The sequence below is a fragment of the Canis lupus genome, chromosome 9 (assembly GCF_048164855.1).
Source record: "Canis lupus baileyi chromosome 9, mCanLup2.hap1, whole genome shotgun sequence".
Lineage (NCBI taxonomy): Eukaryota > Metazoa > Chordata > Mammalia > Carnivora > Canidae > Canis > Canis lupus.
The window spans coordinates 3,488,277-3,513,039 of NC_132846.1; the positions used below are offsets into that span (position 1 = coordinate 3,488,277).

Sequence of the window (24,763 nt, forward strand, 5' to 3'; positions counted from 1 at the left end):
AGGCCTCTCCGGGGCCCTCTAGGTACGTGAGGAGCGCCAGGCGGCGGGAAGGCCTCGGGCTCCGAGATGGGGGGTGGGGGTGGGCGTGGGGGTGGGGGCGCGTCCCCGTCCCCGTCCCCGTCCGCGTCCCCTCCCCGTCCCCGTCCCCGTCCGCGTCCCCGTCCGCGTCCCCGTCCCCTCCCCGTCCCCGTCCGCGTCCCCTCCCCGTCCTCGCCCCCGTCCCCGCCCCCGTCCCCGTCCCCTCCCCGCCCCCGCCCCCGTCCCCGTCCCCGTCCCCGTCCTCGCCCCGCGGAGGGCGTCTCAGAAGCATAAAGCGGCGCGTAGAGCCGGCGGGGGCCTCGGGCGCTGGGGGCCCTGGGAACGAGCCGCCCGCGGACACAGCAGCCGGCGGGACCGTCGAAGGTGCAGGGCGACAGCGGCGGGCGGCGGCGCCCAGGAGCACGAGGAGCGAGCCTGAAGGCGGAGCGAGCCGCGGCCGGACCCCCAGGGGTGCGGGCGGGGGCGGGGGCGGCGCGATGACGTCACTTCCGGGGCCGGGGTATATAAGCTCGTGCAGGCCGGGCCCGCGGAGAGAGGTGGGTGGGCCGCGGGCGCTGGCAGACGGGGAAGCCGAGCCCTCCGCCGCGCAGTTCGCGCCAGCGCCGCTGCCACCCGCTCCCAGGCCGCGCGCGCCGCCAACCCTCGCCAGGGTGCCCGCCGGTGCCGCCCCCGGACCGCCCGCCGCCCGCCGCCCGCCGCCCGCCGCCCGCCGCCCGGGCCTCGGGCTCGCCATGCGCTCCGCCGCCGTCCTGGCCCTTCTGCTGTGCGCCGGGCAAGGTGAGCGAGCGCGGGCCCCGCCGGCCCCAGGCCCAGGCTCGGCCCCGTCCCCCGCCTCCCGCGCGGCGAGCGTTCAGCACCGCGGACAGCGCCCCGCCCCCGGACCCCGCGGAGCCCCGGCCCCAGCCGCCCGATGTGTGACCCGGGGGTCGGACCCCTGGCGCCCCCTCCCGTGTCTGGGCTCGGCGTCTCGAGTGCCCGGGGGCCAGTCCTGGCCCGCGCCGTGCTGCCCAAGGTCATGGGCGAGATGGGACCGCCGCAGGCTCCCGCCCTCCCGTCTTTTGCTCTGGGCTTCTCCCTCTCCTTGTCGTCGCTCACAATCCTCCCCCTCCGGGGTCCCTCTTCCTCTCCCCGCCTCCTTCCCCACCCCAGTCCCACTCAGCCACTGGCCTTGTTTTCATAGCACTGGCCTTCAGCTATCCCCCACCTCCCACAAACCCAGAGCAGGAGCTTTCCCAAAGGGAAGCGTCAGGGAGCTCAGTGCAGCCCCTGGGGACCATCCCCACGGGGGCAGCAGCCAGGGAAGGGAAACAAAACCAACCCCAGCATCTCAGTGGGGGCGGGGGGGAGTTTTGAAGGAGAGCACCGGGGTGAATGGGCCCCCTGTGAACCCAGTCAGGAAGGATTGGGCTCTCCTCTTGGAGCAGAGGCATGACCCCAGCTCTCTCTTTCTCTTCCCAGCCATTGCCCTTCCTGTGAGCAGCCCGGTGAATAAAGGGGACACTGAGGTAAGAAGGGGTACGGGAATGCCCCAGGGTAGTGGGTGGGAGGCCCCCATGAACACCTCACAGCCAGGTTTTGGTCAGCTGCAGGAGTGAGTCTGGCATAAAGCCAAGAGCCAGCACTGCGGCTGCTGAGCCTGGGGACAGCTTGTAAAAGAAGATATCAAAGATTGCTAGATTTCCCTGCCATCCCGCTGTGGGGACTTCCCCAGCTTCTTCTGAGCTGGGTGTGCTGCCGATGGGGCCTGGTTCTTAGCTACTGGGCCAAGATGCCAGGCTTGTTGCTGTGAATGCTCCAAATCTGCAGGCCCTGCATGAGCTGCTGGGGGGCACTTCTCTGTGGTTATGGTTGTCCGCAGACCTGCAAGAATGGTCTTGACTTCTCTGGCTCTGGCTTCCCTCTTTGAGCTTCTCCTCCTCCTCAGGCTCTGCCAGCAATCCCTACCCCCCCCCAGCCCCCCCCCCCCACCCCGGGCTGCATAGGCCCTCAGGCCCCAGCTCTCCCAAAGGCCACGAAAAAAACCACTCTTGAGCACCCACTCTTGAGCACGGCTTCTGCACCCAGGGGCCTGGCCATTGGGGCTGATGGTAGACGTCAGCCAGGAAAGGGCCTTAGGAGATACTAGTGGGAACCTGTAGCCAGTGAGACGATCTCTGTTGGGTGTGTACTTGGAATTCATTCATGTCTGGGCTGGGGTTCTTTTTCCAGTCTCTGGTGCTTACAGACCCTCACTTGCAACTCAGATACATTTCTACCTTTTCAGGGCCTGTTTTCTTCCATTCCAGAGGGGCTATGGTTAAACCCAAAACATCAAAGCAATTTCAACCTCTATTTGCTCAGTTATATTTCATGTGTTTTCCTTGCAGACAGGCCTATATGTGGGCCTCTACCACTGTGTGGTTTTGGTAAAATTCCTTAATTTTTCTGAGCTGCCCCTTTATCCATCTATAGTATTTCCCTTGAGGGAAATTGTGAGTGTAGGAATCATAGATGTAAGGCACCTGGCAAATAGCAGGTCCTCGGTAAATTGGCACCCAGAGCTTCCCCTCTGAGCTCCTTATTATTCTTTGGACCCATACCCAATTTCTCTCTCCCAAAGTCTGTCCTCATGGACTGCTGATTATCTGATATTCCCAGTGTAAGGTCGACAGCTACAGGCGGAGGCAGGGTACAGGCTGCAGGGCCCTTCCTACCAGATCCTTCATGGTCACCATACTGGACCCAGCAGCCTGGGGTCTGGGGCACCATAACAGCTAGTGAAGACCTAAATATTCCATCCTATGATGCTGTGACTACTGCAGCGCCTGTTTGCCAGTTTGCCATCCTCAATTTTTGGATGGGTTGCTTTGGCATGACATAAACACAGCCTGCCACCCCCTCACTCCCCACCAGCATTGCCTAATACATGTCTGACACCTCCTGCTTCTCTGCCCTGCTCTAGGCAGCCAAAGCAGGTGGAGAGTTGTGAATCCCTCCCTTGGTGTGTGTGGCACTTCACACTTTATAGAGTGTTTTCCCATCTGTGTCTGATCACCCTGGGAGGGGAATTGGGAAAGTCTTCTTGCTCTCATTTTACAAATGAGAAAGTTGAGGCTCAGAGAGGTCAAGTCATATGTTCAAGATCACCCATTGTGGATACAGCATGGCAGCTGCCACTACCTTCAAATATCCATGTATCAGCTGCCTAATTACCCACTGCACCTTGCTGGGCACTGGACAAAACGTTCAGAGATATGGCTGCTGTTGGCCTGGGGCAGGCACCCAGGTGTAGCTGATGTGAGCCCACATCCAGCCACAGGATTTATCCCCAGGGTAAATATAAATCCAGACCATGAGGCTGTCACTCTCTGCGTGTAACAACACCATGGATTTTGGGAGAGAGTGACCCAAGTCCTGTTTCCAGACAGGGTAGAGCTAGGGAAGGTCTTTGCTCTCTGGGCTGTCCAGAAGTACTTCCTGGAGGTAGTTGACCTTTGAGGCACCTGCAAGACTAATGTACTTCTAAAAGACATACCTTAATGCCCAGGAGCAGCTTCCCCATCGTTAGAGAGACATGTGGTACTGGGTACCCAGTACTCAGCTCCCACCATGTCTCACCTTTGAGGGGTACCTGCTGGCTATATCATTAGAGTGCCTGGCACATGGCAAACACCATCTAAGGGGTTTCTATTATTGCTCTTATTGTCTGGCTGGGAATGCAGAGCTGTGCGCCTGAGACAGGCATCCAGGGACTCCTGAAGACAAAAGCAAATGGTCCTATGTTCTCATTAGGAATTTGTCCTGGAGCTGAGCCCCAAACACAAACCAGCCCCAGCGTGCCCCCACTCTCTTCCTAGGTGATGAAGTGCATCGTTGAGGTCATCTCTGACACACTCTCCAAGCCCAGTCCCATGCCCGTCAGCCAGGAGTGTTTTGAGACACTCCGAGGAGGTACAGGCAAGGCTGGGGGCGGCGGGTTGGGGGTGGGGGTGGCGGCGCACTGCCCCTGGGGCTGGGAGGTGAGGATACAGGTCTGTGGCTTTTGGCAGAATTCAATGATTTAATTCAACAGTCACCGATCAAGTGCCTGCCCTGGTTGGGCTTGTGCTAGTGTTGAAGTGGTACAGGGAGAGGAGGGGGTGGGGGGTGTCACAGCTCCTGGAGCTTGCAGACCAGCAGATAGAACAGATAGGAACACAATTAACTAGAATTCTGGGTGGAATGAAACCAGGGCCGGAGCAGCAGGCCACCTGGTCTACCCTGTGGACAGAGATGTTGTGTTATGATCTCTCCAGAGCCAAGAACAGCTGGTGCCCGGCAGATAGTCTGTAGGTTTGTGATGAGGAAAGGAGTGTTGTGGGCGTGACAAGGACGGAGTGTTTCCAACTAGGCAGTTGAGTCTTGTCCAGCTGTTGGAGGGTCCACCATTAGCACTGGGGGCGGACCATCCGGGAAGAGTCAGAAACCAACGGATAGGAAAGTCAAGAAAGGGTAGAACACGGTGTAGAGACAACCCCGGCTGCACCTGAGGGCCTGGCCTCTCCCGCGGAGGCCTGGGCGCTGGGCTGGCTGGTGCCTGACCTCTTGAGGCCGTAAGAAGCAGTGACGTTGGGAGGGCAGCCAGTTCCACTGTGTTCTCTCAAGATGCAATCTCGCGGCTGCTCCCCAGGTTTTCAGTTTCCAAAATAAACTTGTGCTCAGCTGAAAATTGATGGTAATCTCTTTCTCGGCTGTTCTCTGGAAACCACTCATAACGACTCTCCCTCCTTGCAGATGAACGGATCCTCTCAATCCTGCGACATCAGAATTTGCTGAAAGAGCTCCAAGACCTTGCTCTCCAAGGTATTTTCCAGTCTCTGCATAGGAATCTGGATAAATTCCAGTAATTGATAGAAAGCCAGGATGGAAGTTTGAGCAAGGTCCTGTTTCTCTCTGACTCAGTTATTTCCCTGCCAACATAGAGGAGGAAGGTGGGCTCTTCCCTGTCCCAATTTGTCATTGATACAGTTAAAGAGATAAAAGCCCAGAGAGGTTGAGTGACTTGTCCAAGGTCACACAGTAAGTTAAGGACATGCCAAGATGTAGCTCTCCTGATACCCTGCTGTCTCTGGGTATCAGTCATCTCGGTGGGGGTACTTTTAAGACTACGTTGCAGTGTCTGTTAACTGAAAAGCAAATTGGTCTCCAGGAAAAAGGAGGGGCCCATTACCACTTGTGAGCTTCTATTCAAGGAGTAGATGGGGAAAGCAAGGTCTTGCTTGCCCCCAAAACACAGACCAGACTCTCAGCATGTTTTAGAGTCGAGTATGTCTTTCTCTCCGAGATTCAGAAACATCCAGTGATACTCTTGGGAATGGAGTGACTTTGTGGGGGTAGTGAGCTCCTTGTCACTGAGGCTATGCAAGCAGAACCCAGATAGGATGCTGGGATGGAGAGTTAGGCTGATGTCATCCCGTGGATGCCCATGCCCAGATCGCTTCCCAGATTCCTTCACATGTGGTTCATGTGAGTCACAGAGATGTCCCTGGTACATTGAAAAAAGATGGGTCCTGGCCTTGCATCTTTCCAAGGTGATGTCCTGTGGGAAGCGGCCGCTGGCGCTGTGCCTCTCCCCAGGCACTGGCCCTCTGCCAGAGATCTGCATCTACGTCCACCGAAGTGAGGGCTCACTTTCGGGGCTGGGCTTCTGTGGGTGCGGTGAGGTGGGAGGCGCGCAGGCTGCTCTGGCCCTGGGAAGGCCGCAGTCTAGGGCCCACGGGAAGACCCACCACGAGTGCGAATGGACGGCAGGCGCCCGGTCACGCGGCCACCGGGAGCCTAAAGTGAGTGCCTGGCGCGGTGCTGGCTGGGGCCTGGCTACCACCGCCTGTCTCATCCATTTCATCTTCATTGACCCTGGTGGGTTTTTTTTAGCTAAACATTAAATATTTTATTGCAATATGATAATTTAAAACTTAAATATTGAATGACTGACTTATTACATTTAAATAATTAAATCAAGTCAACGGAGACTATTCCAGGGGTACGTGTCCTGGTGTGTCTGCACACATGGATGTGCGTGTCCAACACGAACCTTCTCGATGCGCACGCGCATCACTGCTCTCTAGTAAGAGTACGGGATGAGGCTACGTGTCCGCCTGTCTGCCTGCCCGCGCGTCCTCCCGTCCACTCCCTCTTCTGCACTCAGACTGTCTCGTGGGCACCCGCACCTCGGCTAGCTCGCCACCCAACATCACATGGTGAGGAACGAGCCACCGGGAGGCGTGACCCGAGGCCCACAGCCGATGTGCCGGCGCCTCCACCCGCCCCAGGGATTCCCAGCCTGGTGAAAACTGCAGCAGCATCTGCAGAGGTGGCCTGGCCGGGGGGCCGTCATCAGGAAGCGGGCACGGGTGGGGACAGAGGCAGGAGCCCGGGGCCCAGGCAAGGAGAGGGCCGCCTGCAGATCCTGGCAGAAGCTCAGGCAGCTGCTGCCCAAGGACCAGGCCTGACAGGGTCCTGGAGGGACCTGGTAGGAGGGGTCCTACCAGTCAGTACTGAGGGGCCCTCACGCTCTGCTCCCCGGACCCTCAGCTCCATCTTTGTTGCTGTTGGAGGCAGCAGGCGAGGCTTGTCCTCGTTTCCCAGGTAGGAGAAATGTGTGCGTGGAGAGGGGCTGTGGCTGCGACGGGCCCTGGCTGGGAGGGGGCGGGGAGCTAGCACCCCTGCCCCCGGACTTGGCGCTGACTCATCCCACCGGGCAGGCCTGGAGCACCACGTGCCCGGTTTACAGAAGGAAAGGGACGCCGTCACTCGCAAATATGCCAGGGCTGGGCTTAGCCAAGTTGGACTTTGTTCTTCTTTTCTTTTTTTCCCCTCCTTCTCTCATACCAGGTGCCAAGGAGAGGGCATATCAGAAGAAACACAGCAGTTCTGAGGATGGACTCGCAGAGGCTCCTGACAAGCAGAATGACCAGGCCGAGCAGAAAGGTCAGTGCTGCCAGTCTAGCCAGAAGTGGGGGAGAGAGGATGTAGGAGCAGTACTTATAAGGATTGGGAGGGGTTAAGGAGCCCCTCCGTTAGGGCCTGTCAGGCAGCTAGCTCTCATTTTAATCTATCCTGCACAAATGGAGAAACTGAGGCCCAGCGTGCTTTAAGCAGCATCACTACAGATGCACCTGTCCCCCGGGATCTAGTGGTGCCTCAGCATCAGTCCTGTTGTACGAGGATCCCAGACTCAAACACTGAACCTGGATCATCTTTCTTGAAGCCAGAGAGCTTCTAAGGTCAAAGAGATCATGGCTTAGGTCACGGGGGATGCCCCAGGACTCGTCCTCCCACTTGGCAACAGCCACAAACCACCTCCGCTGGGCCTGCCCTTTGCATGTGGAAGGTGGGGGGACAGGCCAGTTCCAAGGATCAGGGGTCTCTGAGGGCTTTCATTTGGGGAGGCAGCTATGCGTCACCTGCATGTGGCACTTGGAGGCCCTGCCGCTTACAGACAGTGAGCATGGACAGGTCACCGTGCCTGTCCACGGGTCGGGCAGCGTTTCTGTAGATAGGATGGGGACACTTGGACCTGGGGGCCCAGAGTCAAGTGGTAGAATGTACTTGGTTACACTGCTGGGTTTACTTTTCCTGGTTAAAAGGTACCTTCAAGGCAGCCACCAGAAAATGCCTTTTAACGAACCCATACAATTAGGGATGGAGCACTTCCAAAGGACACTCAAGGCAGAGAAGCTCATGTGGAGGGGAGAACAAAGCTGCAGCAATGGTGTCTCTTACACAGAGAGGTTAAGGCACTTGCTCAAGATCACATAGCAATTTAGCTGATGTCCTAATTTTTAGTTCTGGGATCATTTTCAAGGTCTTTATTTTTTTTAAATCACTTCCTGCTTTAAGAAGTAGAATTACAAAGAAAGAAACACATACCCATTGTGCTGGGGTCAGACCCAGACATGGAGCAGGTAACACTAATTGTCATGAGTGTCTCAGGTGGGACTCACTGGAAGCCCAGAGATTCAATGACTGAGTTCTGAAATCGGGGGAGACCCCAAGTGCAGCCTGGTCCTCAGGGCCTGTTGTTTCTGCAGAGGTGACGGGAGAGGCATCCCCCAAGGATGCTGTGGAGAAAAGAGAGGACTCTAAAGAGACAGAGAATGATGGAGACACAGACGGAGCCAGGCCCCAAGCCTCCCAGGAGCCTGGACGAGGGCCCCAGGTCGAGGGGGACAGCCAGGCCCCAGGGCAGCAGGAGGCTGCCAACACTCACTCCCTAGCCAGCCTTCCCGGCCAGAAACACCCAGACTCACAGGCCGAGGAAGACAGCGAGGGCCTCTCTCAGGGCCTGGTGGACACAGAGAAGGGCCCGGGTGCAGAGCAAGGGCAGCAGGCAAAGCGAGAGGAGGAGGAGGAAGAGGAAGAGACTGGAGAGAAGGCTGCGACTGAGGAAGAAAACCCCACGGAGGCACTTAACCCCCACCCAAGCCTCGGCCACCAGGAGACCCACAGGGGTGAGAGTATGTATGATGCCTGAGGCCTTAACAAGTGCGTGGGGGAGGGGGGGCTCACCCACACTCTCATTCCACCTCCACTGCAATCCTGGGAGGTCGGTATTAGCTCTTTTCCACCTGGAAAACGGGCTCGGAGGGGTTAAGTAATCTGCCCAAGCTCACACAGCTGATTTGTAGTAAAAGCAGAGATTCCAGCCCAGGTTTGTGTGACTCCAAACCCTGCATCTCTCACTCACTATTCTACACGGCCCCTCCCCTCCAACCCAGGAGACGAGAGGGTGAGTGGGAACAGAGGGACAGGTGAAAACGGGCTGGGCTGGGGGACGGTGTCAGCTTCACCCAGGGTCTAGGGGAGCTGCTGGCTCCTCAGAGGGCCTTGTCAGGGACCTTCCTGGCTCCCCAGCTGGGGCCCCGTGATCGGGGACTTCTGGGAGGAGGGGCCCATAGAACACGCAGGCTCTGGCCAACCTGCCTCTGAGCTTCGAGAGGCTCTTGCAAAGTGCGGTATCAAGACAGCCTTTGCCTCCAAGTAGGATCATCACGGGGAGGCTGGGCTGGACCTGGCTGTGGTCTGCGGTCCCAGCAATGGCCACAGGCCCTGGGGAGCGGCAGGGGCCAGCGTGGTGCTCCCGCCTTCATTCTCCTGCTCTTGTGCACCACCTGCTCCAGGTTGGCCCGAGGCTCAGGCTGTGGACGAAGCCGGGAAGACAGGGGCTAAGGAGGCTCGGCCCCCTGAGGGAGAGGGAGAGCGGGAGCACTCCCGGCAGGAGGAGGAGGAGGAGGAAGAGGAGGAGATGGCAGAGGCCCCTCGAGGCCTCTTCCGGGGCGGGAAGAACAGGGAGCTGGAGCAGGAGCAGAAGGAGGAGCAGCTCTCCAAGGACTGGGAGGGTGCCAAGCGATGGAGGATGGACCAGCTGGCCAAGGAGCTGACGGCCAAGAAGGGGCTGCAGGGGGAGGACGAGGACGACGACCCCGACCGTTCCATGAAGCTCTCCTTCCGCGCCCGGGCCTACGACTTCAGGGGGCCTGGGCTGCCGCTGCGTCGAGGCTGGAGGCCGACCTCCCGGGAGGACAGCGTGGAGGCGAGTCTGCCCCTCCAGGTGCGCGGCTATGTGGAGGAGAAGAAGGAGGAGGAGGGCAGCGCCAACCGCAGGCCAGAGGTTGGTACGGGGCGGGCTCCAGCCCCAGGCCAGGCCTCCAGAATGCGGGCCAGCCAGATGTGCGGTCCTGCCCCGCGGAGGGGACATGGCCAGTCCTCGGGGGTCTGAGCCCGAAGAGGCACACAGATGGGGCGGGGTGGGGGGCTCTGGGGAGCGGGGCAGGGCCGGGAGGGCAGGGGGGTAGGGGGGTGAGTGAAGTCTGGCTCACAGGCTGCAGGCGGCTTGGGGACATGTTCCGGGCAGGTAGGTCTCTGTCCCGCAGCGGGAGGGGCTGGAGTGAGTGCAGCTGCGCAGAGGGAGCTCCCAACGGAAAGCGCCAGGCAGGGGCCGGCCTGGGGAGGCCCGACTGGCCCCGAGAGTGGGTAGGGCCAGGCCCGGGGGCCCTAGAGGACGGGGAGGCCAGGGAAGCCCCTGCACTCTGATCCAGCAACACCCCTCCTGGGAGGCACACTTTTCCCCCTAGGTTCAGACCCTGCCTCCTCTCCTGAGGCAGGGCCGGCCACGGCCACAGGACCTCAGGCCTGGTGGGGAGGGGGTGAGGGAGGCACGGAGGCCCCAGAAGACCTGGGTTCTGCCTCTTGCCAGCTGTGTGACTTTGGGCAGGTCATTCCCCTTCTCTGAGCCTCTGTTTCCTCCATCTGAGAAATGGGAGCAAGGTGACCTTCCTTGCTCACCTCATTGTTGTGGTCGGAATATAGGAGCATTCACAGCCTGGCTACAGGCAGGGCTACCCCGTTAGTTCGATGGTGTGCTGGGACGTAGCTGCAGAGGTGAGGAGGCGGAAGCTGGGTCCTCGGCGGGCTGGCGACACTGCCCTGCAGCTGGAGGCGGCCTTTGGGGTCTGTGGTCCAGCCCTTGCTGCCCTGCAGGGCAGGGACCTCTCTGTGGCCCCAGTGCCATCTGCCCATCCTGACACAGACGTGGCTCCTTCCTCAGGTCCCAACCATCTTTCTGGGCTGTGACCAGGTTCGTGGTACCTCCTTGGCAGCCGGAACCAGGATGCATCCCCAGGAAACTGCCCCCACCTAGCTTTGGTCCAAGACAAGCCTGGGCACCTCTGAGCACCCCCGCCCCCCCCACACACACACACAGAAGCTGGAGATAGCGGAGTGCCGTGAGGGGCCTGCCAGCTTCCTGTCTCCACAGGCAGAACAATGGGGACCCCAGAGCCGCGAGGGCAGGGCAGGGCCTCCTCCCCACCAGCCCCAGGGTCTCCTCAGAAATGCTCCAGCATCACAAAAAGTCACGCCTCAGGGGCTGCTCCAAGACAAAAGCTCTAGGGCCCCTAACCATGGCCCTATTACTCCATGTCCTGCCTGGCATCCAAGGTCACCACCGGGGGCGGGGCATGGCCTTCCCTAACTGCGGCTCCAAGTCCCAGGTGTGTGGACACAGGTCCCAGCTCTGGGGGTCCTGGCAGCTCCCCGAGGCTGCAGCGCAGAGCAGGGCTCACGAAGGGCTGCCCTGCCTGGCACCACCCTGGCAGCCAGAGCTTGGGGCCCCTGTGACTGGGGCTAAGGATCCAGGCCCAGCCCCCAGCAGGTAGAGGCCGGGCAGCTCCTGTATCCCCACAGCCCCTCAGGCCAGGAGGAGCACTGGAGGCTTTGTGTTCCCTGGGTTCACCCAGAGCCACCAGGGAGGAGGCCACTGGGGGTGGTGGAGTCAGGCCCTGTCCCCTCCAGTTCTCTGCACAGTAACCCCCAGTAACCCCAGCAGGGCAGCATCTCTGTCCCCACGGTGTGAATGGAGCAGAGAGGCCGAGCTACCCATCTGAGACCACACAGCGGCCACGGCACAGCCAGGCTAGAGGACCGCGCCCTCCACGCCGCCTGCCTGTCCTGGCCTGACCTGATGTTCGTTTGTTCTCTCCTAGGACCAGGAGCTGGAGACCCTGATGACCATCGAGGCAGAGCTGGAGAAGGTGGCCCAGCAGCTGCAGGCGCTGCTGCGGGGCTGACCCACCGGCCAGCCCCCCCCCCCCCCCCCCCAGGGCCCCAAGGCAGCCGGTGGTCCTGGCTCTGTTGTTCCCCCCGCAGGTCCTGGCCAGGTGCGGCTGCTGGTAGGGAGGCCGCTGCAGCCTGCCCAAAACCCAGGCCACCCTGGCCCCCTCACCCCTTTCCTCCTGCTCCCAATTCCTGCCCCTGTGCGCCCCTCTGCAAGGGCGGACCCCTCCACGACTTTAACCGGTTGTCTTTTCTCGCGAGACACAAGCAGATTTCTAGAAGTTTCCTTCCCACCATCAGAGCCATTGGGTGCAACTGCAATAACTTCTAACCTTTTGGTGAAAGCTGAGAATTCCTGACTGTAATTTATTCTTTACAAAATTTATCTAAGGAAAAATAAATCTGCTCTGGGCTCTTTCTGGTTTCTGTGACCGTTTCCCCCTCTTGACTCAGAGTGGGGGAGGGTGAGATGGGTCGGATTCAGGCAAAGGGACAAGGGGAGGTTTACTTCCCTGGAGCAAATCCTTTCTGGGCTACTTTTTTAGCCATGGGACTCTGGGTCCGCGACTTTGCATCCCTGGACGTCAGTCTCTTCATCTGAAAAATGGAATACTTATTTCCTCATCAGATGGTGACAGGGATTCAAAGGGCCCAGGGCCACAAAACCATGACGATGATGACATGAATCCGTGAAGGATCTTGGCCACCTTGGGCCTCACTGATGAGGCTGGCGGGGGGTGCCCACTGCGACTGCTAAGCACCCCGAGGCACAGAGGGACACCCCCACGAAGAGCTGGTGCCATAAGACGTTTATGTCTTCACACATTTCAAGGGTGTGCTCCACCCCCAACAGTGACAGAAATGACACACCACATCAACCGTGTTCCACCAGGCTGTCAGATATCAAAACACCTGCTACCGAGGCCAGTTAACAGAGAAAACAAGAGGTCCCCTTGTCCCTGAAATAACCCACCCCAAAGATGGCCACCTGCGCTGTCATAATCACGTGGAGAAGCCAAACCCAAAGGGCCGGCAGATGTGTCCTGGCTCTTACAGAAGCCGTGACTCTACATACAGGATGTCCATTCGTAGAAACATCGTATGTGTGTATGTTCACAGATCAGATACAGAGCTGCTCAGGGTTCTGGGAAATGTTGCTTGTCGCTGGTGAGGAGGACTTAGCATTTGTCACAAAGCTCAGGTGTCACAAGAAACGCCACATTTTTGGTGAAGTCGCCATGCGAGGAGCTTTTTGAGAAAAAACAGATGTTGACAGGGTGTGATCCCACCAACAGCTCTGGAGGGAGAGGTCGGCCTCTCCGGCCCTCAGGTCACATCATGGATAAGCCTGCAAGTGAAGGGGAAAGGCAATGCTTTCTGGGAAAGGCCCCTGGGGGCCTGGGGAGGGGCAGGCGCTCGGGAGCAGGAGAGGGCGGCCGGGTCCAACCTCACTAACAGTTCTGGGAACAGCTTGTGTCTGGGGCGGGCGGGGGATCACCCCCAGCTCACAGAGGTGGACGCCCTTTCTCGCGGAGGGCAAGACCAATGGGAGCGCGGCTGCTCTGGAACCTTAGCCACGTCGATGCAGGCTCGGGCTCAGGCTCGGGCTCCTCAGGCTCGGGCTCGGGCTCGGCAGGGAGACGCGAGGGCTAGGGCGCAGCCAGGCTGACCCGGGAGGTAGAAGCCCAGCCGCTTTGTCAGGCATCAGGCCAGCTCTCTGCCTCGTGGCCAGCCAGCACGTGGTCACGGAGCCATCAGGGGTCCCTCCACGTGAGTGAATGTCCAGGGGCAGAAGCACGAGCACACCCCAGGGGCTTGAGCCGATGTGGGCTCCCAGATCAGGACAAGGACACACAGTCTCCCCTGGCCTCAGAGCGGCTCCAGGCCCGGCCCACCCCACCATGCACTGCAGAGCTCCGACGACTACCTGGGGAAGGACGCCAGGCCAGGACAACCCCGGGGCCCTCCGGAGGACAGGGTCAGGGGCCTGTGCACGGTCCGCGGAATCGCAGCATCTATAAGCAGACCTGATCCCAGGGTCCTGCTCCACACTGCCCAGCGCTGAGACCTTGCAAGACCTTATCCAGACCTGAGACCACACTGCCCAGCGCTGAGACCTTGCAAGACCCCTGCCCCCGCCCTGCCGGCACTTGTTCCTGGAGCCCTTGACATCGGCTGTGTGCTCAGCAGCCCCGGGCACTGAATCCCCTGAAGACCCCTACATGCCCACCATCTGGCAAAGGAAGCTTGGGAATGAGAGTCTTGACGTCCTGATTCCCGCAGGGCCGCTCCAGGCGCAACGCGTGCACAGCACAGCCGACCCCCCCATCCCCGCCAGGGGCCCCACAAGGTTCCAGGGCCTCTGGTCCAGAGGCAGCACCAGCGACCCTCAGGAAGGAGCATCCTAGTGGCTGTGCGTTTCCCTGACACAGACACCGCAAAGCCTGAGGAGACAGGAGGTCTGTGGAGTGTCCTGGGACCCACAGCTGTCAGTGAGCCCCAGGGACCCCGCGAGGGAAGGTCTGGGGCCGGTGCACCACCACCGGCGACTCATGCTCCCTTCTCATCTGCTCCTGAGGCCCCTCAACCAGAGATGGCCAGTGTTTGCTGGACGGGTTCACAGCCGGGGCAGGAGCAGCCTGTGTGCTCCAGGGGCAGGCCTCCCCTCTCCCACCACCTGGCACTCCCAGTCTTTAGGAAGCGAAACCCTCCCTCGATTCCACTTCTGGAAACCATGGTCACCCTGCTCGCCCCCCGCATCGGGGCCAGTGGGGGAATTACTTGCTGCGTGGGCCCCGGAGCCGAGCTTGGGTGACCTGAGGGGTGGACCTCAGGTACACAGGAGCACGGAAAGGCCTTGGGGGTCACATGGCACCCCCCCCCCCCCGCCTGCCCCCTGTTCTGAGGCAGATCAGGGTTGGAGTTTCATTTAAGAGAGTAAAACTGTTTTATTAACAGTCCAGAACAATGGAAATTTTTAGCAACATTTGTAAACACGTGTGAAATGCGGTTTGATTTCAGTAGTTTATTTTGGAGACAAAGCAGTGCAAGAGGCCAGCCACACTCTCCCGCTTCCCCGGGGCTCAGGGTTGGACTAGGAAAGGCGCCATACAGACATTATAATCAGGGTTCAACACTCAAGTCGTGTAAACGCGGTTAGTCAGTGGGTCCTCGGGTCACGGGGTTCCTCAGCCGGCCCAGCCCTGCCTGATGGCGGTCACCACCCGGCCCTTCCTCTGCCGGAGGGTGGGCGACCCCCCCCCCCCCCCCCCCCCCCCCGCTGAGCCTGAAGGTACTGCCGCACACCCAGGCCTCGCAGCAGCGTCCTCACTGGGCCACAAAGGACAGCCTGGAGGCCTCTCCCACCTTCTCCAAGTAAAAGGGTATCTGAAGGTCATGCTCACCGGGTCCTTTGCATTTTGCCTTGGTTCACCCTGTCCCAGGGCTGGCGAAGGTCCTCGCTGGCCACCTTCTCTGCGGAGGGGCAGGTGGTGCCCCACCGGCACCGTGGGAGGTGCCCGAGGCGCTGGTGGCATCTGCCGTGCATGGAGGAGGGGGTGAATATTTCCTCACTCCTGGGGCCGCAGCTCCCTTCACACTTGGCCGGCTTTGCGCTTGGGGCTTATGGTGAGTACAGGAGGGCCCGCAGGGCAGGTGTCAGAAGACGTGAAGCGCAGAGGCAGCCCTCCTGGCCATGGAAGCAGGCCTCAGCCACCTTGATGCCAGGGGGTGCACTGGGTTGACTTCTCAGGCAGGCAGGCCCCACTGCGGGGCGCAGGGCATCCAGCCTGCCCGTCAGAGGTCTCTGGTCTCAACTGCTCATCACACAGGAGGACGCTGAGGCCCAGCAACACCTGGGGTGATCTGTCCAGTCACAGCTCAAATCCTTGGCACAGGCAGGATCAGCCTGGGGCCCCTCATGGGTTCCAGGAGCCATGTGTGGTCAGGGAGGGAGCCCCCCGCCCCCCTTGCAGGGCTGCATGGGACCCATGCTGAAGGGCCTGGAGGCCTAGGGTGCCGGATGTGGAGACGGGAAGCCAATTCAAGGCCTCGGCCTCCCCTGGGAAGCATCGTTTCGTTAGTGGGCCACAGGTGGACCACAGCCCAGACCCTATGTGGGACCCCCCTCAAGGAAGGAGTGGGTGCACCTCCTGCTTCATCTAGCTCCTGCTCTGGGGAGCAACACCCAGCAGCTCCCCTGGCCACAGCGTGAGGCCCTGTTCCTCCCACAGCTGTGGAGGTGGCCAGCAGGAGGCAACAGAGAGGGGGCCGGGCCTGCGTGCCGGGGGCTGGAGAAGACAGGAGGAACCCCTCGTGCACTGTCGGTCGCCAAGCACCCAAGCAGGGGCGGCCCCCACGGGGTCCACAGCAGCCATGGAGACACACAGACGTGGATGTGCACACGCACTCGTACACACATAGCAGCCGCACATGCATACGCACAACCCACCTCACACTCAGACCTAGTGTTGAAGACACAACAAGTGTCAACCCAGTGAAGACATCTGCACAGCAGGTACCAGGTGGGATGTCCATCTTCCCCGAGGCTGGACCACTGGGGTGCCCTTCCATCTCCCCCTCCACCACCCCTTATTTCGATCATGACATCAGCAAATCAGGTTAAAAATTAAAAATAAAAACCAAACATAAAACAAGAAGAATCAGATCGCTGGGAATTCTTAGTAGGAGCATCGCTGCTGGGAGCTGCTTGCCCGGCAGGTGCACCCCGCGGCTCACGCCGCCCTCTGGTCCTGGGCTCCATGGCTACTGGGAGGAGGCCTTAGTGGCCAGTGAGGCCACGCAGTGCTGCTGGAAGCTGGGGGACACGGCTGCGGTGCAGCCAAGTCTCTGGTGTGGGAGCTTGGCAGTGCCGCCCGCGCCCATGCCGCCCGCATCGGCCTCCGACGTCCAGGGTGGGTCCGGGCCCATCATGCTGCCACAGCAGCCAGGGCCGGCGCTGCACGTCCGCTCGCCTGCCAGGCTGCCTGCCTGCTCCGCCAGGAGCCTGCTGTGCCTCAGTGGGGCCACATCCCCTGCGGCCGCTGTGGCTGTGCTCTGGCCCTGCAGGACGGTGGCCACGTGGTTCAGGAGGTCTGTGAAGAACTCGCTGACGCCCTCATAGCCTGTATGTGGGGGAGAGAGATGGGGTGGGGGGGGGGGCGTTGAGCCAGGTTGGGGTGTCAACGTGGCCGCAGACAGAGCAGGCCCACCTTGGGGCTCTTAGAGTCACGGTGGGTGTGCTGAGGACCGAGAGACCAAGGTGTGGTAGGTAAGGGGACAAATTGGAGCTACCAAGCCTAGACTCAGAGTGGGAGTGGGGCCCAAGGCTAGTTCTGGAATTTGGCTGAGCCCAGGGCGTGAAATGCTATTACGCTGGAGTGGATGGGCAGACGCCCTGCATCCTGTCCCTCTCAGGCACAGCTTCGTGTCTCATGTATTCACCCCCGCCCCCCCCAGTATGCTGTGATGCACGTGGGGGAAAAGGCGTGGAGGGATGGGGGACAGACACGGGCGATGGGGCATGAGGCATGGGGGACGGGAGACAAGGCACGGGGGACAGGGCACAGGAGATGGGGGGAAGGGGCCAGGCTTGGGGGGTAGGGGGACGGGCACAGGGGACAGGGCAGCTCCAAAGACCCACTGCACACATGCTCTATCACAAACAGCTCCTTCTCCACGTGGCCTCAGCTTCCTCCTCCGTAAACCGCGAGATCTCGGGGGGAGACTTGACCCAGCGACCCTGGATCGACAGCTATTGCTCTGGGAACAGTCTGCATCCCTCTCACCCCCAAGTCCCTGCGGGGGGACCGCTGTGCCACATCTCGGGGCATCAAAGCCAGCAGACCAAGACCAGGCCCCCAAGGGGCCCCTGCGTGCCCACAACTGAGCCTTGAACACAGTGGGGCTCGGGCTCCCCCACAGCTCATGCTAAACCCCCAAGACAGACACGAAGGCAATGTCAGCCAACTGCTCCTCAGGCCACCACTGAGCGCTGTGCCATCAGGGCCAGGACTCTGCCTACTCCCCCAAAATTTCAAAGACATCAGTGAATGGGCACCCAGCACCGTCCCAAACCAACCAAGGCCTCCAGGAACAGGGCAGAGAGTGTGCGCCTGCCTGGAAGGGGCTCCAGGCACTGCTGACTCCCCACATGACTGTGACCTCCACCACAAGGTGGGGCAGGGCAGAGGGAGCAGGACCCTCCAGGATGGCCCTCACTGCTGTCGACACAGGCTGGCTGAAAATAAGCCTCAGGAATGGGCAGGGCGCACTCGTTGTCACAGAAGAGCCCCCCCAGGGCCAGGTGGCAGAGGCGGCCTTGCCTATCCACCATCTGACTTGTCCAGCAAATAACTGCTGTCGTTTTGAGGTGCCCAAGGCTTCAAGGGGAACACAGACGTGCCCACAACAAAAATAAAAATGGGTAAACCAGCTGACATGCCCCGTGCTTCTGTGTGCCCTTGCTCACTTTTCACAACGGTGTTCCCATTCTGCAGATAAGGAGACTGAGGCACGGAGTCAGGGACTGAGCCCATCAGCAGGGGGATGGATGCGGGAATGCGTGTTTGTGTTGAGGATTCCCAGGCTCAGGGAGAGCCAGCCTGCGGGCTGCATGCACAAGGGCCCCACTCGTGGCCTCTTCACCGCCCCAGGGGCTGGGGCCCAGGGATTACCCAGGGTTTAGAGGAGGTAAGAGCTCCCAGATGGCAGAGCCGGGACCTCAATCAGCCCTTTGGTACTGTCTGCACCCAGAGTATCACGTGGAAGCCAGGGAAGAGGGGGTGGCCGGGGCCTCCAGGGGGGTGACAGCGGGTGCACGGCTAGGTTTCCAAGGGAGAGATGCAAATGGAGGGCAGAGAGCTGGACAAGAGTCAAGCCAACAGCAAGGAACACAAGCTGGCTGCTTAGCCAGCACTCTGTGGCCCCCAGACACGGCCCAGGGCTGGGTGTGTGTGTGCTTCTGGGGCTCCCAGGGGTGGTCTGGAGACCTGAGGCTGACCTGGAGATGACGGGGGAGGCCCCTGAGGTCTGCCTGAACTGGCTACCAGCCACGAGGCCAGCTCCCGAGGCCTGGGGAGCCGACTGGGTGACAACTAGCCCTGCGGGGCAGCAGCTGGGGGCCAAGCCCCGGGCCAACGTCCTCTCCTCGTCTCTGCAGGTGGGAGTCACGGCTCCCGCTGTGCACAACAGACACTGACAACATCCCCGTAGGTGGCTCGTCCCATCACAGGCTGTGAGGGCAGAGCCAGGATTTGAACCCACAGCTTCAGCTGGGAGGCAGGAAGCCATGCAATAGGCGGCAGGGCTCCACTCCTAACTCCTAGCATGCGTGGGCCACAGGTCTTGGGCAGGTCAACCGGCCCCCACCTCCACGTGCCCACAGGTAAGGGCACCATAAGAGCTCACTGCATGCCATGCTGTGAACACGAGAGCAGAGCTCTCAGCACAGGCCTGGTGTGCCACTAGTAGCTACTGCTCCTGCTCCTCCCCATGACCAGCGGCAGCCTCCTGGACGGGGTGCCACTGCCCACCCAGGGCCCCGAAGTGGCCTTCCCCGGCGTGCACCCCTCAAGATACACCCCGAGTGCTCCAGACCCAGGCTCTCCTGGACACGGCCTCCCCTGGGCTCCCGGGCATTCCCCTGGCATCGGGCTCCCTAGGACAGTTTCTGCTGGGCTGTGTGGCCAAGGTGCTCCGGCTGCCGTGACCCAACCTCCATTCCCGGCCCCACCTGGGTGGCCCTTGTCTCAGCTTCTGTGGCTGGGAACCTCTCCGCCCATGCTGGCTCACAGTGTGCTCCTCTGGGCACATAGGATGTGGAGCCAGAACCGCGCTGGGAGGGGGTCTCTCAGGACCTGCACAAAGCCAAAGCTCAACTGCAGAGCTCCAAACGCTCACCACGTCCCACCTCTATCTTCCTAGAGCTTCTACCCCAACAGCCCTGCATCGCCCCCTCCTTGTCCTCCCATTAGTCTGACTTGGCTCCCACTCTGCTGTCATCACCCGTGTCCTCCCTGGTTTAGAGCCTCTGATATGTCACCATTGGTCCCCGACGCACCCTCGATTCCTTTGGTCTCTCGTCCTGTCACTTACTCATCAAAATCCCACCTCTGGCAGCACCCAGGTCTCTATCTAGGCTGTACCCACAGCGACTGGAGAAACACAGGCCACTGTCCCTACCGGCTCACTCTTACCTAGCTCAGAGTGAAACCCCATGCTGTCACCACACCACATGGCTGGCTCCTCTCATGCCTCCTCGTCCCGCCCTCCACCCCCAGAACCCTGGGTGGGGGTAGGTCTTCCATTCCTGCCGGGCTCTGCTCCCATATCATCACCTTAGGGAGGAGCCCCAGGTACCCCTGTCCTTTGAGGGCAGGGCTCTGGCAGCCATGGACATGCTGCACCATGTGTCTGCAGCATCTGGGACACATAGTAGGGCCTCAACACATGTCAACCAATGAATGACAGAGAGCCAGCCAGTGGTGTCCAACCAGCCTTGGTTTCCTTGGCTGTGACTTGTGATGGTGGCTGAGCCTGGCTGCACACTGAGTACAGTGTCACATGTCAAGCACCCAGCCTGCGGTCCACACAGCCAAAGCCAGCTGAAAGGGTGAAAGAGTCAGCCTTGGGGTACCCCCATGGAACATGGGCCCATCCCAGGACCACCAACCAGGGACAGCACGGCCACCATCCCTGCAGGCGATTGGGCCTGCCAAGGGTTCTGTGGGTCCTATCTCTCCTGAGCCCCTTGCTGGATCCAGACAAGGGAAGCATGGCAGAGCCAGGCTGTGTCAGCAGCCCTGAGGACCCGGCACATGCTTCCTGCCTCTGGACTCTGGCAGACAGCAGGGAGTGGGCGTCGCAGCCACAGGGAACCAGCCAGCACCAAGGCCGGCCCCAGAATCACTGCTTAGGGTCAGGCCAGGAGCATGGTGCTGCTGCCAACCTGTACCGTGACCTGGGGTCATTTCTCCGTCCCCAGGAGACTCGTTCCCTGCAGGTAAACCGTGGAGGGTGTGCTTCCTCAGGGTTCTCTCCACTCTCTCAATCTACAAGGACCCAACAGATGAGCCGAGGGTTGGTGGGCCAACAAAGGCTCATGCTGACAACACAGGGTCAGGTGAGGAGAGTGAGATGTGTTTAGTGCAGGCCCACTAAGCACCCCGTGTTCTTCCTGGCTGGAGGCACTGACCTCATTTGCCAACCTCACCACATGCTATAAACCCATTTTGCAGGTGAGGCCGAGGCCTAGAGGGACTATATGGGGTTGGGGGGCGCTGGTCCACCCGTCCATCGCCCAAGGTTACTGGTCTATAGGCTGAAGGTGCTTCCTGGCCCCACCACTTACCTGGGAAGGCGTTGATGTCGATGACTGCGTGCTGCCCGGTCTGATTGTTGATGATGATGTCAATCCCGAAGAGTGACACACCCAGCGCCTGCCGAAGCGCCCGGGATAGCTCCCGGATGACCTCGTCGCTTGGCCGCTCAAACACACCCTCGATCTTGTCCAGCTGCATGCGTGCACACACATGGAAGTCAGGTCTTCCCTCCAGGAGGGGTCAACACAGACCTAGAGTGCAGCACTCACACAGCTGCTCCTCAGCCCCACCGACAGCTGGGCAAGTACTAAGTGCTCATTACCTCTCCAGTCCCTGCAACACCCAGAAGGACTGGCCCATGCGGCTCATCTGCTCTCGTCCCAGCCAGCCTGGGACAGGTGCACAGATTTTCACGGGCTCAAGCCTGGGCCCTGGAAGGGGCACTGAGGACGGGGAGCCTTGGGAAGGATTTGGGATCGGGGAACATGGATTTGAATCCTAACAAGGACTTTCTAGCTCTGTGGCCCTAGGGAGAAGTACTTGGCCTCACTGGGCCTCGGTTTGCTCATGTGCAAAATGGGACCAATGAGGCCTCTATCCTCTGCTGGTCACTGATGTGGTGGGAGAGTATGTGCCTGGCTGGGAGGAGGTGCATGTAGGGCAGGGAGGGCACTGAGTTGCCTCTAAGTCTGCCAGGAGGTTACAGAAGGTACCCCACAAACTCAGGACCCCAGTCCTGAGTCCTGGGGGCAGTAAGGCTCAGAGGCCAAATAGGACAAAGAGTGGTCAACCCATTAGAAATAAAAGCAAGGTTTTGTCAAAAACTTACATACAGAATTACCACATGAACAGTAATTCCACTCCTGGGTCTGTCGCCCAAAGCCTGGGAACAAGGACTCCTATGCCCCTGTTCATAGCAGCACCATCCACAAAAGCCAGGGGTGGAAACACCCGTGTCCATCAACATTGTTGATCTCTCCATACAAATATACAAATTTGTTTTCCACACCATGGCACAGCCTGGGTGAGCCCTGAAAACGTCAGCTAAGTGCAAAGAGCCAACACGACAGGTCACCTACTGTATACTTCTGTTAACATGAGAGGTCCAGGAGAGCCAAGTCACAGACATGAAAGGCAGATTACTGCTTGCCAGGGGTTGGGAAGAAGAGGGAAGGCTGATTGACTGCTTAATGGGTACACAGTTTTCTTCTGAGCTGATGAAAATGTCTTGGAACTTGGTAGAATTGTTCACTTGACTATAGTGTACGTTATGGGAAAAAGAACCATAATGCTGAATCTGGAGGGCTGGGGTCAGAGCCCTGGGGTACCAGGCCTTTAACCCAGCACAGACAGCTGCAAGAGCCGATGAGAACTTCCAGTCACGCACAGAGCAAGGAGCCGCGCCCTGGGCCCCATCAGTGGGCCCTGTGAAAGCCACACTCGCAGGTTCTGCACAACCGTGTGGGCCCCCAAGCCCCGACCCTGATGGCCTGGCATACTGTCAGAAACGCTTTTGAAGAGGCAGTGCCAATCTGGCTGCAATGAGCTCTTGTCACTTAGCCCCTGCCCAAGCCCGGCTCCGCTCTGCGGTCCCCTCTTGCTGGTCAGAGGTCAGTCAACGCAGTAGCTCGGCCCTGGACCTGTGGTCCGGGGTCCTTCCCAAGTCAGGGAGCACCAGGCAGCCCTGGCACAGCCTGCTCCCTCCTGCAGGACCTGAGCTGCAATGTACACAACATACACTGGGTCTTGTTTTCTTGCTCCAATAAATGGGGTAATGAAAACACATGCGCCATGGGATCTGGGGCCAAGAGGCTGTGGCACTGGCATGCCAGCGAGGGGGGCTCCGTCTGTCCTGTTACCAAGTCTCCTGACACACTGCGCCTGAAAGCCCTTCCTCAGTTCAGCTAGGGCATCTCAGAAATCCTTCCAAAGCTGTTTGATGATCTAAACTAAACAGCCATCTGAGGACAATATAACGTCAAGGGGCTGTCAACGCCAAGGCTAGGATGGTACTCTGGGAAATGGGGAGGTGACAGAGGTGGTCACCCCTCCCACTCTGGGCACAGGGGGCTAAGCGCTTCCTGCACACCGCACTGTCTGCATGCTCTACACCCAGTAACTCCCCAAATCCCACAACCACCCTGTGGGGCAGGAAGGGGAAGGAGGCTCAGTGACACACTGTGACCATGTGGCACTCAGGTCTGATGCTGGCATTTGAGGGCCTGCAAGTGAGGTGTCAGGGTGGGGTTCATCTTCAGTGACCTCCAGATGGGAGAGAGGGAGCCAGGGGGCGAGTCTGAAGTGGAACTGTGTCAGGCTGGCCTGCGGGTGTGCACAGAAAGGGTATGGCTGAGTGCATGTCCCTTGTCTCCTTTTATGTAGTATCAGTCCTGGGGGCTTCCTGAAGGGCAGTCACAAGCTGAGGAGAGGGAGGAGATGATGGAGGACCCTCCAGGGAGACAGGAGTCTCTCTAAGCTTTCCCACTTCATAGATGAAGAAACAGCCCGAGCAATGGCTATCTACAGAAGTTACCTGGGACCCTCTGGCGTCAGTTAACAGCCACGAGAGCCACACAGGGATCGGCAGGGACGGCTTCCCAGGACGTCTGTGGAATGCACCCCTCGCTACTCCCCACTTGAGTCACTGGCCAAATATGGTCTGAGAGCCTCTCAGGAAGCCCCACAGAACCAGGTCAGTCTGAAGTCTCTGAAGGTTAGAAGACCAGCAAAGCTTTTCTTGCACAAAACAGCTTTTTATATCTTAGAGTGCACACAGCCAGGCAACTGAGAGGTTCTGTTTAAAATCTGGTTGTTCTCCAAGCTTCCCTGACCATGGAGCTTTTTCCTGTGGAACATCTATCAGCATCTTGAGGGACACTGGTCCTCCCTCCAGGTCCTCATCCACACCTGTGCTCTGTCAAACCCTCAGCACACAGCTGGCTCCTTGGAGGAACCACACAAACAAGAAATGAACAGGTGGCCTTAGAGGTGGGGGCAGGAGGTAATAGGCAAGTGCATGCCCCCCACATAGGAGAGTAAGGAGCAGGCGCAGGGGCCTGCTGCGGATGGACAGGAAAAGAGAAAAGAATATGGAGGTCTTGTTGCCTCCTATCCCTTTTTTAAATCAGGGGAAAAAGCAGACTTGAAAGTGGGTCTTCAATTCCTCATGACTGGGGAGGAGTGTGGGGAGGCCTTCACTCTGGGAGGACACTCAGAACATCCTCTATCAGGAGTGACCTAGGGGTACATGGTGTGGCTGTGATGGCTGTCAGCAAGGAGGCCCACAGCAAGCAAGGAATGGGGTCTCTGGGCCCTGCACCCTGCTCTGCTGGAGCTCAGCCCTGCACCCCACCGCTTGTGGCAACCCCACCCCCAGGGTCGGGAGGGAAGGCCAACCACGGCACAGAGAACGGCACAGAGAACATACCGCAGTCAGGACCGATGAGGACTCGGGCTTCGACACGTTGTGGCTGTTGAAGAAAATGGACTCCCGGTCTGAAAATGCAAAGACAGGAAAGAGCCTGAGTTAGGTCAAGGCAGGGATGGTGACGCCATCCCCGGACACCAGGGGGCAGCTCCACCCCAGGAACGGCACAGGTGGCCTCAGGGTTCAGCAGAACGTGCCCAGCAAGCTGGGCAGCCCCACGCCAAGGAGACACTGCACCATGGCCAGGAAACATGTTCACTCAGGGCTCCCAGGTTGAGTCATCTTCCCGTTCAAAAGCAGCTGCCTTAGGAGCCTACCTCTGCCACCATCCTAGGGTGCCCTATCTGGCTTCCCCGACACCGAAGGCCCTGTTCCAAAGTGTGTCTAGTGTGTCTTATGGACA

The 24,763-nt window shown here is 59.6% G+C and overlaps 2 protein-coding genes across 11 annotated transcripts in view; one reads left to right on the top strand and one right to left on the bottom strand.

The window, feature by feature from the left end:
* ITPK1 (inositol-tetrakisphosphate 1-kinase) overlaps positions 1–24,763 on the bottom strand; it is a 180,075-nt gene that overhangs the window by 5,395 nt on the left and 149,917 nt on the right. For 5 of the 8 annotated variants that reach the window (XM_072837838.1, XM_072837835.1, XM_072837840.1 and 2 more), the window contains 3 exons: positions 24,361–24,428; positions 20,963–21,125; positions 14,619–16,736 (listed from right to left, as the gene is read on the bottom strand). In XM_072837838.1, coding sequence (XP_072693939.1) covers positions 16,378–16,736; positions 20,963–21,125; positions 24,361–24,428 — 590 coding nt within the window. In that variant the 3' untranslated portion in view covers positions 14,619–16,377. Of the gene's footprint in view, positions 1–14,618; positions 16,737–20,962; positions 21,126–24,360; positions 24,429–24,763 lie in introns of those variants that run through there. The other 3 variants (XR_012036284.1, XR_012036283.1, XM_072837839.1) reach the window with 1 other exon arrangement.
* CHGA (chromogranin A) lies at positions 707–12,039 on the top strand. Of its 3 annotated transcripts, none has more exons than XM_072837832.1 (8): positions 707–816; positions 1,498–1,544; positions 3,876–3,975; positions 4,792–4,860; positions 6,892–6,987; positions 8,091–8,516; positions 9,180–9,670; positions 11,544–12,039. In XM_072837832.1, exons 1-8 carry the CDS (start codon positions 771–773, stop codon positions 11,625–11,627), a joined length of 1,359 nt encoding a protein of 452 aa, XP_072693933.1. In that variant the 5' UTR covers positions 707–770; the 3' UTR covers positions 11,628–12,039. The 3 variants fall into 3 exon arrangements, with proteins under 3 accessions (XP_072693933.1, XP_072693935.1, XP_072693934.1); XM_072837834.1 differs by having other exon boundaries at positions 8,091–8,510; XM_072837833.1 differs by having other exon boundaries at positions 3,876–3,969.